General features: G+C 43.7%; 1 protein-coding gene across 6 annotated transcripts in view; it reads right to left on the minus strand.

Annotated features, from left to right (window-relative positions):
• The window catches only part of NFX1 (nuclear transcription factor, X-box binding 1), a 76,824-nt gene that overhangs the window by 14,724 nt on the left and 48,962 nt on the right, over positions 1–13,138 (minus strand). For 4 of the 6 annotated variants that reach the window (XM_070431358.1, XM_070431357.1, XM_070431356.1 and 1 more), the window contains 5 exons: positions 11,394–11,492; positions 10,704–10,770; positions 8,927–9,072; positions 8,203–8,304; positions 6,327–6,478 (listed from right to left, as the gene is read on the minus strand). In XM_070431358.1, coding sequence (XP_070287459.1) covers positions 6,406–6,478; positions 8,203–8,304; positions 8,927–9,072; positions 10,704–10,770; positions 11,394–11,492 — 487 coding nt within the window. In that variant the 3' untranslated portion in view covers positions 6,327–6,405. Of the gene's footprint in view, positions 1–6,326; positions 6,479–7,868; positions 7,955–8,202; positions 8,305–8,926; positions 9,073–10,703; positions 10,771–11,393; positions 11,493–13,138 lie in introns of those variants that run through there. The other 2 variants (XM_070431355.1, XM_070431354.1) reach the window with 2 other exon arrangements.

Consider the following 13,138-nt stretch of genomic DNA (forward strand, 5'->3'; position numbering starts at 1 on the left):
ATTTCTGATAAAAACTCTCAGCAAAGAGGTAATAGAGGGAACATACTTGAACATAATAAAGGCCATATATGACAACCCTATAGCTAACATCACATGGGCAAAAACTAAAAGCGTTTCCCTTAAGAACAGGAAAAGACAGGGATGTCTGCTTTCACCACTCTTATTCAACATAATACTGGAAGTCCTACCCACACTGATCAAACAAGGAGAAAAAATAAAAGGCATACAAATTGGAAAGGAGGAAGTAAAACTATCATTTGTAGATGACATAATATTGTATATAGAAAACTCTAAAGACTCCATCAAAAAACTCGTAGATTTAATAAATGAATTTAACAAAGTAGCAGGATAGAAAACTAACATCCAGAAATCGATGACATTTTTATACCCTAATAATGAACTTTCAGAAAGAGAAACTAAAAAATTAATCCCATTTACCAGTGTAACAACAAAAATAAGATACCTTAATCAAGGAAGTAAAAGACCTACTCAGAAAACTATAGGACACCGAAATAAGAAAAAGAGGAAGATACGAAAAAGTGGAAGCATTATATCAAACTATACTACAAAGCCACTGTAATAAAAAACAGCCTGGTACTGGCACAAGAACAGGCATATAAATCAGAGACCCAAGTAATCGACCCATATCATTATTGTCAATTAGTATTTGACAAAGGAGGCAAGAGCATACAATGGAGTAGAAACAGTCTTTTCAAATAAATGGTGTTGGGAAAATTGGACAGGTACATGCTAAGTAATGAAACTAGACCACTAACTTACCCAGATAGAAGAATAAACTCAAAATGGGTAAAATACTTAAATGTAAGGATATATGTATGTGACTAAAACCATAAACATCCTAGAAGAAAACATAAACAATAAAATCACTTACATCTCACTTAACAGAATTTTTGCTGATATATCTCCTAGGGCAAGAGAAATAAAGTAAAACAATAAACAAATGGGACTACATCAAACCAAAAAGCTTCTACACAGCAAAAGAAGCCACCATCAAAATGAAAAGGGAACCTACTGTATGGGAGAACATACTTGCCAATGATACATCTGATAAGGGGTTAATTTCCAAAATATATAAAGAACTCATATAACTCAACAAAGGAAGACAATCCAATTTTAAAATGGGCAAAGGACCTAAACAGATAATCTCCAGAGAACATACAGATGGCCAAGAGACATGAAAAAATGCTCAATATCGCTAATTATCAGAGAGATGCAAATTAAAACTACAATGAGATATCATCTCACACCTGCCAGAATGGCTACTATCAATAAATCAACAAACAGTAAGTGCTGGTGAGGATGTGCAGAAAAGGACCACAGTACACTACTGGTGGGAATGCAGACCAGTACAGTCATTGTGGAAACAGTATGCAGGTTTCCTCAAAATATTAAAAATGGAACTGCCATTTGACCTAGAGATCCCACTTCTGGGAATATATCCCAAGAAACCAGAAACACCAATCAGCAAGAACATATGCACCCCTATGTTCATAGCAGCATTATTTACAATAGCTAGATCTGGAAACAGCTAAGTGCCCATCAGTAGATGAATGTATAAAAAAGCTGTGGTACATTTACACAATGGAATACTACATGGATATAAAAAGAAGGATCTCTTACCCTTTGCAACAGTATGGATAGACTTGGAGAATATTATGCTAAGCAAAATAAGCCACTCAGAGAAAGACAAATATCACATGATCTCACTTATATGTAGAATCTAATGAACAAAATAAACTGATGAACAAAAAGGTCCAGAGACATGGATGCACGGAACAGACTGATAGATTTCAGAGGGAAGGTGGTGGGGGTGTGGAGATTAACCAAAGAATTTATATGAATGTATGCATAGCCAATGGACACAGATAATAGTGCTGTGAAGGCCTGGAGTAGGGTGGGAGTTAGCAAAAAAAAAGGGGTGGGGGGTGGGGGACATCTGTAACACTCTCAAGAATAAAAAACAAATTAAAAAATGAAAACGTGATACATTCAAGCTAATAAACTCTTCTAAAAAGTTTTAAAGAGTTTTCATGAGGCAAAGTGTAAAACACTCCCCCACACCATCCCCAGGCTGAGGATATATACTGCCCTCTCGTGGCCATTATAGGAAAACCCCTCTGTTGTGGGCGGGGGAGTTGCTGGTGTTCTCAGCATTTGTACAGTGTAAACTTTCTTGTCTTGACCTCATGGGTCATGCAATCTCAGGGCCTCCAGTGTGAGCTGCCACTGCTCTGTGTAGTGGAGAGGACACAGGTCTTGGAGTCAGACCTAGCAGGAATATTAGATTTCCAGTTGTTAACTGAGTGATCTTGGGTTACCCCACTACTCAGAGTATACTAGTGAAATGGGGATAATAAGAATAGCTACCTCATGGGGCTTTGAGGAGTAAAATATGAACACTATGCTTAGTGCATATTATGAGCTCAGAAGAGATACTTGGGAAAGTGTGGGTACATAAGGACTTCTGACTTCTTCACCCAGGTGTCAGACTTGGGGTGTGTGTGGGGTAAGGGGGTGTGTGTGCGTCTGAAAGCCTCAGCCCCTATCAGAGCAACTTTGCGACTGCTCTGTTCCTTCCCTCTAACTGAGCTGCACTTGAGACAGTCCTGGGACAGGCTCCAGAGATGTGACCGTGCTGAGATGCCAAATGACACTGGCAGACTCTCCAACCTCTAAGACCCTGTCTCTCCATGACCCTCCCAATGGCTCTGGGCAGTGTACAAGGAGGAACTATTACCCACCCGCCAGATGGGGAGACCAATGCCCAAACACTGGAAGCAAAATGCCTGGAGTCACACAGAGCTGAGGCAGCCAACTGGGCATCCTAGCAGTTCAGCTGGGCTCTCTGCACCCAGGTCTCCCAGGAGGCTGTGCAGCATGAAGCCTGTGGTGAGGGCAGCCCGAGCCACTGGGAATATGCCCAGGCAATTGTTTGGGAAAGATGATGCACCTTATCCTAAAGACTCAGGCCCCTCCTGGCCTAGGGCAGCTCTATGTTGGGAAACCCAAGGCCTGGATATCCAGTCCTGGCTTGGCACACACAAGTGAGATCCCATGGAGCCTTGTTCCTTCGGTCAGGGCCTTTGTAGACAGGGGCTGGATGGGCTTAGAGAATGCCCTGGGGAATTGTGAGCTCTAAAAGGCCTCGAGAGATGGTAGGGGACATCTGTGCTGGGGTCATGTGGGGAGTTTGGGAGAATTTGCCTGATGAGTGTGGCAGAGGTGGCACAGCAGCAGGTTCTCCTTAGAGAATAGACTCCAGGCTTTTAGGCATGAAGCACAAAGACAGGCACCATGTGGGAAGGACATGCCAAACCTAAATCTCAGGACCTTTGGTTTGAAACTTTGCACCTCCCTCACAAGACCTAACACCGCCCCTCCCTCCCCGCTGAGGCCTGGCTGGTCCTGTCCAGGACACCATCCAGGGGTGCTTCAAACAGACCTGCAACCTGGAGGGCTGCTTTCATCTCCAGTCCCACACACAACCCCCTACTGCACGCCAGGCGGGCACCACTATTGAGAGGAGTCAGCTCTGCCAGAGGGAATTCCAGAGATAAGAACTTGATTTCTGGAAAGCTCTGGCCCCACAAGCAAACTCCTGCTGGAGAGTGTGGGGCTAGAGGGGGGAGCAAAAATACACCCGATTCTTGGGGAGTAAGCGTGGAGTCTTGGTCCCCACAGGCTCTATGTATGGGGTGGAGGAATATCTTTTCCTTTGGTCCACATTCATGTGGTCTTGTCCAAAGCCACTGCTCAATGGAGAATGAGAAGCAGCTTCTTTTTGCTGAGGGGATCTGGGGTCACTTTGGCGATGCGGGGGCCGGCTCCCTGCTGCTCCCCGGCACCCTATCCTACCTCCTGGATCTCCTGAAATCTCTTCCCTCTTTGCAGCACCAGTTCCCACCACCCTTATCCTCTCACTTGGATCGCTCCCAGAGCTCTCAGCTGGGCCTCTTACCTGTTATTCCTTGGCAAACAAAGTCCATGGCCACATCTGTTGTTTTTGTACAACCCACAAGCTAACAATAGTTTTCACATTTTTAAAAGGTTAGGCAAAGGAACAATATGTTGTGACATAAAAATGACATGCGATTCTGATTTTATAAAATTGTTATTAGAATGGAGTTCTAATACTCACTTGTGTATTGTCTGTGGCTGCTTTCACACTACAATGGCAGAGTTGTACAATGGTAGCTGCAACAGAAACTACAGTTCTAAGCCTCAAATATTTACTATCTGGCCCTTTACAGAAAATGTTTGCTGGCTCCAGCTCTAGATCATGAATCCAGCCAAGCTGTTCTCTTAGAATCCCCCATGGCTCTCAAGTTGACCAGCCTACACTTTCAGCTTCATCACCTGTACTTCCAGTTGTCTGCCCACTCTGGGAGATCCCTTCCTCAAACCCACCACAAGCCATACACCTGGGCTTGCCTCATGCCCTTTACCTTCACTTGGCATACTTCTCCTCCATAGGGCAGTCTGCTATCTCTAGAAGCAGCTCAAATGCTTCCTCCTGTTTCTCTTCCTCACCAGAGGTCCTTCCCCCAACATGAAAGCTAACCTAGTCCTACCATCCACAAAAAACTCCTTGTATAACACTTCAGCTTTTAATAAGACTAATGAACGATTTCTGCCAGACCAACCCATTCCACTATATATATTCAGGTATGTGTCCCCTACTGGATTACTAACTAAAGAACAGGCCACATCTGCTCCCCACAGCCCTAGTACAAGGCTGGTGCTAAGTAGGCACACAAGTATTCACCTGAAGAGGCATGCTCAGCACTCTAACCTTTTACTTGGCTAGTATTATGGAGACTAAAGATGCTGACATATTTTCCAGATATCAAGTATAATTTTTATAAATGTTCAGCACCTATGATAGGTTAGGTACCTCTACCTATGTTATCTCATTTAATCACCACCACCCTGGTGAGGTAGTTTGATACCTCCATTCCACCAACTGGCAAGTTGTTATATGACAGCTGGAATCTGAAATCAGGTTTCCTGCCTCCTGCTGATTCTGAGATGCTCTCAATATACAGTTCACCCACTAAACCCATTGATTAAAAGATGTAACAAATGCCTGTGGGCTTCCTGTTGGGTATAGGGCCACTGAACCTGTGCTAAATGGGCCCACATAAGGTGGTTTTATAGATCATCTCTTTCCTCCAATTTTCTGTTCCCACAGCTGTACCTGATGCTTTTCAAGGCAGATTGTCTGGGTTGGACCAAAGGCTAGCCCTGCTCTGTGAAAATTAAGTGCTAGTTTTGTAAAGTCATTTCTCAAATCTCCTGTTGATCTGGGCTTGTGGCTTGTTTTGGAGCAGAAGGAAGTTGGAAGTTTGGCCTCTGTGCTGAGGGTGCCAAGGGGGAGGGCCAAACTGGTAATGCACCTGCCTTAAAGGAGCTTAAAGTACGCCTCCAGGGGCTGCTGGGATAAGCCCTGGACTGTCCACATACTTTTCTGACTATTCAAACAGAAGTTCAGCGCTCAGACATAGGGAGAGCTAATATGGCTGCTGAAGGCCTGGGAGAAAGCAACACAGGCAAGATAAGTCTACCTGAGACTCTTTCTCAACCAGAGAGAAGGTGCTGGGGCTACTCTGGTCACACATTGAGGCCACAGTGTGAACGTGGCAGGAGGAGCTTGTTCTCGGCCATCATGGTGGATCGCTGAAGTGACTGTCACCAGACACGCTCAGTGATGTGGTATGAGGTGCTCCCTGGAGTCTAAAACATGGAATTCTTTAAAGCCACCCAACTTCTCTGCTAGGTCTAGAACTAATAGTACTGAGAACCATTAAAATAAGCTCAACTAGATATATCTATGACAGTTTTTGGCAAAAGACTGACATAAGATAGCTGGGTTCAACACAACACATGTGATTCTGGATATAGTGTATCAAATTCAATGTTTGATATTTCAAACTGAGAAGTCTGCTTGTGTCTGTGATCAATCTGGATTAAGAAAGCAAGGTACATCTAATGTCGCAGGCATTTTCAGGAGATGGATGGATAACTGGGATAACTGAGGCTATGACTAAGTGTCATAAAGGGGGTTTCAGGCTAATATTCTGGTTTGTCCAAATCAAGTCCAATGTCTAAGCCTCTGAGCAATCACAGTGAAGGTGTGAGGAGCTTCTGCAAATACATGACTGAATCTCTAGTGACTGTGCAGCCAGCATCTGGCTGCACAAAGACACTTCATACAGAGGGATCAGAGGACAGGGGATTTCTGACACACTCATGCTTTGAACGTATCAATATAAGACAGTATGAGAGGCTGTAAGTCCACCAGGAAGTTGGGAATAAGCATGATTTATCTGCTGGCAAATGAATCCCCACCTAATCATTCTTTCATCTAAGTGCATCTTGAGCTTCTCAGTCCTGGACATCAAAGTAGTCAATTACAGCCTCCTTTTCTATCTTCTGTAAATTATTGCTCCCAGGATTCCTGAAAAGCAAACAAAGAATAATCCATCTTTTCTTTCTGGGGGAACCCAGATTCAGGTCTTTAGAAAGTTAAGGATTGGGTGATTTATCATTTGTGAAACTCTGATAACAGAGCCCTAGCTGGTTTGGCTCAATGGACAAAGTGTCGGCCTGTGGACTGAAGAGTCCCAGGTTCGATTCCTGTCAAGAGCACATGCCTGTGTTGCGGGCTTGATCCTGAGTAGGGGGCATGCAGGAGGCAACTGATCAATGATTCTCATCATGATGTTTCTGTCTTTCTTTCCCTCTTCCTTCCTCTCTGAAACCAATAAAAATATATTTAAAAAAAAAAAAGATAGCAGGGTCTGCATGAGCAGAAATTTGGTGATGGGTGCATGGGGGTTTATTATATTAATACTATTTTCTCTATTCTAAAAATTTTCAAGAACACAGTTTTATATAAAAATTAAGCAAGCAGCCGAAACCGGTTTGGCTCAGTGGATGGAGCGTCGGCCTGTGGACTGAAAGGTCCCAGGTTCGATTCTGGTCAAGGGCATGTGCCTGGGTTGCGGGCACATCCCCAGTGGGGGGTGTGCAGGAGGCAGCTGATCGATGTTTCTCTCTCATCGATGTTTCTAACTCTCTGTCTCTCTCCCTTCCTCTCTGTAAAAAATCAATAAAATATATTTGAAAAAAAAAAATTAAGCAAGCAAAGGCCGGGGGGAGGGGAGCGGGGGGGGGGGGGGGAGACAGCATGGCATAAACAGGCCAATGACTACACATGGTTATGCCCAGGTGGTACTGGAGGCGGCTGTGGAATAGTATGTAAAATACTCCACCTGTTTCCAAAACCACTGCCCATGTAGACCGCAATCTGCGCTGACTGGAATGTAGGCCACCTACTTCCCAGTGATGATCGGGACTGACACTGGGGGCTACATGGCCCCAGACGCTCCTGCTGGGGCTGTGTCCAACGGGCAACACCCAGCTGCTCTATCTGTCCCAGGGGAACAGCGGTTGCTATGACCCTTATGTTGACCCTATAAACTGCTCTACCCATGCTCCCAGAGGTTTTGTGTAGGAGGTACTGCCAGGGCTTCTGTGTGGAAGGCCAGAACAGCAGCAGGAGCCCTATGGGTTTCAGAGCAACTTTCAACAACACTGCTTCATCACAGTAAGGCAGCCAGCCTCCCTCTGCCAGGGAGATGGGGAGGGACAGTGTTCTCCTTGCTCCTGAGAGAACACCTGGCAGACTTGCTGTTGCTTGCCAATGTGGTTTTCCTTTTTTCTTTTTCTTTTCTCTTTAAATTATGAATGCATGTTTTTGTTGTAAAAATGACTCAAATCGTATGAAAGTAGAGCAAAACATGAAAGACCCCCTCTTTCCTGCCAACCCCCCACACCAATCTTACTTCCATCCAGAGTAACTGTTGTAAACTGCATGATGTTCCTCAATCATCTGGTGTGACAGGCTGAATCCACTTTCCAGTGTCTCCAGCTACACCATGGAAATGACATCATAACTGACCTTCCTTGAGGGGAAGTGGGCATAGCAAACATCAAATGGGAACCTCTCTGGCATGATAAATGTGTCTGACATCCAGTGAAACCTTATATATTTGAACATGGAACCCCAAGGCCAGGCCTGAAGAAGCCACCAATGGCTGGGGCAGCCCAGGATAGCTCAGCCCTGCTAGCTTCTCTGAACAGCCAGGACCCTTTGGAAAGCAGCTGAACAATCCTTACTTGTCTGACTGTCTGTGATGAGGAATTGGGGGTGGAGGCCGTGCCTGCATTTCCTTTTCAAGTACACTTGTCAACGTGGTAGTTGGACAAACAGACTTCCCTCTGATAAAAGAACACAAAATATTAAGAAGTGAGAATTTTTTGTGGAGACAGGCAGACAGCTAGAAATCCCGTCCATGACGCTATGATGTTGCTGAGCACTCTCTGATATGACTGTCTCCGCTCAGGCATGGTCACCTTCATTTAACCCTCGTCCCTTCCACCACCGGTTACCTGCTTTTTCTCATCTCACACTTAATCCTAGATCCTCCTTGTCCCCTCCTGTGTCACACATTACTGCCCCCGTTTCCTCTAATGGCAAATGCTGAGTCACAGTGCAGCATTCTTTCTGTTTCCATCATGCCAGAAGGGAAAAAGGGACAGATGTGATGAGCAGGCCCCCAACCCACGCCCTCAGGGTCTGCTCCCTCAGCCTGAGGAATGCTGCTTCCCGTGACCGATGTGGATCTGGGCAGACGTGAGGCTTGTATTCTTTAGGTGGGTCTGTTCTGTGGATTGAAGCTTTGGCTCTCTGAATGGACTTTTAGATCACCTCAGAGTGGCTGTCCCAAAGGAGAACTGTTCTTCCAGGAGAGGAAGTAGGAAAGCAAACACTGACAGACTGCTTCCCGGGTCCAGTTTGCTCCACCAAGCAGTTCCTCCTATGATGGCAAGACCAACCCACCTGACTGCAATGACTACGACATTGCGCTTCGGTTCACTGTCATAGCTCACGCTCTCCAGGCCGTACACTTGGGCCAGTTCGTGGATGATCCGGCGATGGTCTCTGTTCATGGGAGGGAAGAAGTGGCTCTTCTTATTGTTCTTTCCCTATATTACGGGAAAAGAGAATGAGTGATAAATTATCTTGGAGTCCAAATACGCTTACAAAGTGCCTTCCCCCCACACCAGAACAGCCTGGGTCAATAGAGAGGCAGCTGAGTTTTAGAGGCCTACAGTGCACAGCACTTCACTGACTGCCAAACAAGGACAGCAGTTTGGGAGGATGAGGGCTGATGCACTTCATCTACTGTCAGCCACACAGTAGTAGCTGCCTAGGTGAGGGACAAAGGTAAGTGAACTAAGACTTAGACAGTGATTGGCTTCTCCTGAGGAGGCCTATAAGTGTGGAGAGGGTGATAATCCCAAGAAATGACTAAATAAATATAAGACTTACAAAACAAGAAAATCTCACTTCCTAAAAAAGTACCTTCTGCAGTAAAAATCATTTATATGCAGATACAGACACCCAAGCAGAAAAATACATTTGCTCAGGCCCAACCAGTGTGGCTCAGTGGTTGAGCATCGACCTATGAACCAGGAGGTCACAGATTCCCATTCAGGGAACATGCCTGGGTTGCAGGCTTGACTTCACGGGCAGCCATGCAGGAGGCAGCCAATCAATGATTCTCTCTCTTCATTGATGTTTTGATCTCTCTCTCTTCCTTCTTCTCTGAAATCAATAAAAACATACTAAAAAGAAAAAAGAAAAATACATTTGCTCAGGTTTCCTAATTAGAAGAGGAACAATTATTCCATTTCCTCCTTTGTGTTAGTATCCTGCTGGGAAGTGAGAACAAAGGGAGGAATGGAAGGGGGCAAGACAGATGGTGGGAAGGAAAACTTCATTAGATATGAAGCTAAAGCATCTCATCCTCACTCTGAATCCCCACTGAATGAAGAGGAAGCCACTGTGTAGCTGGCTGCTTCTGACTAAAGACTTCTTTTGCTTAAGCTACCTCCTCAACATCCCTGGCTGCCTTCAGGAGAGAGGCCTCAGTCTCTCTTTTAAAAAAAAATTTTTTTTAATTGATTTCAGAGAAAGGGAGATGAAGAGATAGAAACATCGATGAGAGAGAATCATTGGCTGCCTCCTGCATGCCCCACACTGGGGATCAAGCCCGCAACCCAGGCATGTGCCCTGACTGGGAATCAAACGGTGACCTCCTGGTTCATAGGTCGACACTCAAACACTGAGCCTTGCCGGCTGGGTGAGGCCTCACACGCCTGAGACTCCTAAAAAAGTCTATGCCGTTACTCTTCAGCTCTAGTCAGCCATCTTTTTACTTTTACCCAAGGATTTCTTTTCTGCTTTTGGAGTAATAAAGAACTAGTGTGTCCTATTATACAACAGCCCTTCAGAGGGCCCAGCACGTCTCCCTAAGTATCTCACATAGTCTTTCAACTATCACTATTGAAAGCCCTTGTCCAGGTTTCTTCACCCACCCTTAGGCAATGAACTAGGATGTTTATTTACATGTAATTTTACTGCAGATATCTTTCCTAAACCAGGACAGGGGTTCTGTGGATATTATTATGGCTGGGCTTTTGGGAAAGGCAAGAATCCTTAAAAGGAAGTTGTGACTTTTCTACAACTACTCTATACCAAGAGTGTTTCTGGGACTTGATTTTTTATCAAGCTGGCCTCAGAGATATGTCCAATGGTATGTTTTGACTTCAACCTTATCCACGGCTTCCACAAGGGCTTTCATTTCCTTCTCAACGTCACTGACAAACTTTAGGTCCTTCCTGAAATGAGAAATCACGACAGTTAACTTCATCTGTTTCTACTCTTTGAAAATCCCTCCTGCCCACCCTTTCTGCCTATAAAGTGGGGACAGGGGTAAGCGAACTAAATGAACTATAATGGACAATGTGAGCAAAAAAACTGCAGAGGTCAGGAATTGTCAGATAACAGAATGTTGATTATGACTGAACTAAGAAAGAGAAAACAAATATGAGAAAGGAGAAGATGGAAGAAGAAATAGCCATCAGAGTGCTAGGAGATAAGTGGACAATAAGAGCTGTTACTGCCCAAGTGAGGCCCCATGTGACTGAGACCTGGGTGGACAGAGTTGGCATTTGGCCAGTGTTTAGGCTAGTCCAGCCCTGAGAAGGCCCAAACACCTGCCATAGGGGACACACGGATGGGGACACACACACACACACACACACACACACACCAAGTTCAATTCTTCAAGGGATAGTTCTGAGAAACCAAGAGAAGGATTTTTATTAAACATCATATAATATCCTGTAACAGATACATAAACTTTAACTCGCTCAATCACAGGAGTACATATTAGTTCTATCTTAAAAGACCAAACATTCTTATAAGCCACAATCAAGAAAGTCAGTAACAAGTTACATACCTGGCATCTTCTTTCAAACTGTCACTAAATTTTGATGCTGAAGAACGTACATTGAAAGGATCAGAATCATCACTGATATGAAATGCCTCTGCTAACTGCCTAAAAATAAGAGAAGAATATGTAAATAAAAGGAAAGGAGGGGGAAACTATCTTACAGTAACACAAAGTGCTCACCATGTCCCAAGTTCTTTATACATTAACTAGAGGCCCAGTGCATGCATGAAATGTGTGCACTGGTAGGGTCCTTAGCAGCTGCCGGCCGCCCTCCCTTCCCCCTGATGGCCCCGCCCCCTGGTCCAACTCCCAGAAGACCTCCTGGGAATTTGACCAGGACAATTTGCATACTACGCTTTTATTATATAGGATGATCTCATTTTGGTAAACCCGATTATTAAGGAAAGAATAATAACAACTTGGGACAAAATATAGTATTGTCTTCACAGAAGAAAATAAACAAGACAGATCTATGTGGGTCCAAGCAAGCCACAGGATAAGATAACATTGGGGACTTAGATTTTTTGGTGAAAAGAAGGCTGGGGGTTTGAGAGTACTGGAAACGGTCAATGAGGGATGAGGTTTCACCTAAACATTAAGTAGACCTATAAATATTAAAATTAACATCACATTATAGAAGTCTGGAAAATAATCCTGTTAACAACATAAGCACTGCATTTTTGTACATTTCCCTCCCAATAAATACAATGCAATCAGTGCATATAAAACTTTGCCTCTTTTTCTCCCCTATCATTATGTGATTAGCTTTTCTCATATTACTGTTTAGTTTTCACACATACTGTTTTAATAATGCGTAATCTTCTAACTATGTATATCCCGAAATTTACTTAAACCTCATCCCTCATTAAATAAAATAAAGGTAGCACTACAGAGCACTGAAAAAAGAATGTCTTGTTAAATGGTACTGGTCAAATGAATATTCATATGAAAAAACACTGAGTCATGACCATCCCTCCTCATATACCATGATCATAAAATCAGTCTAGGTCAACCATAGCTCTAAATGTTAAAGGTAAAATAATATAGCTTCTAGACAGTAACAAAGAATGTCATCATGACCGGAGAAAGACAAATATTTCTTAAATAGGACATAAAAAGCCCTACTCATTAAGGAAAAGACTGATAAACTGGACTACCTTAACATTAGAAACTTCTGTTTGCCCTAACCAGTTTGGCTCAGTGGATAGAGCGTCAGCCTGCAGACTGAAGGGTCCCAGGTTCGATTCTGGTCAAGGGCATGTACCTTGGTTGCAGGCACATCCTAGTAGGGGGTGTGCAGGAGGCAGCTGATCGATGTTTTTCTCTCATCAATGTTTCTAACTCTCTAACCCTCTCCCTTCCTCTCTGTAAAAAATCAATAAAATATATTTTTTAAAAAAAGAGAAACTTCTGTTTATCAAGATACCATGAAGAGAGCGAAAAGGCAGGAAGTATGAAAAAATACAATATATAAAACCAACAAAGGTCTCATATCCAAAATATATAAAGAACTCCTACTAAACAATACGAAAAAAGCCAGACAACACAACTTAAAACTATGTAAAAGACTTGAGTAGGCACTTCATAAAAGACAACATCCAAATGACTAATAAACATAGGAAAAGGTTCTCAATCTCACTGGTCATCAGGTAAATATAAGTTAAAAGCTCATTAACAGCAGGCTACACATCCATGAGGAATGGATTAAAGTAAAAATACTGACAATTCTAGGAGCTAACAAAAATGTAGAG

This window comes from Myotis yumanensis, unplaced genomic scaffold (assembly GCF_028538775.1).
Source record: "Myotis yumanensis isolate MYYU_CA2020_CCGP unplaced genomic scaffold, mMyoYum1.0.hap1 SCAF_12, whole genome shotgun sequence".
NCBI classification, from domain to species: Eukaryota; Metazoa; Chordata; class Mammalia; order Chiroptera; family Vespertilionidae; genus Myotis; species Myotis yumanensis.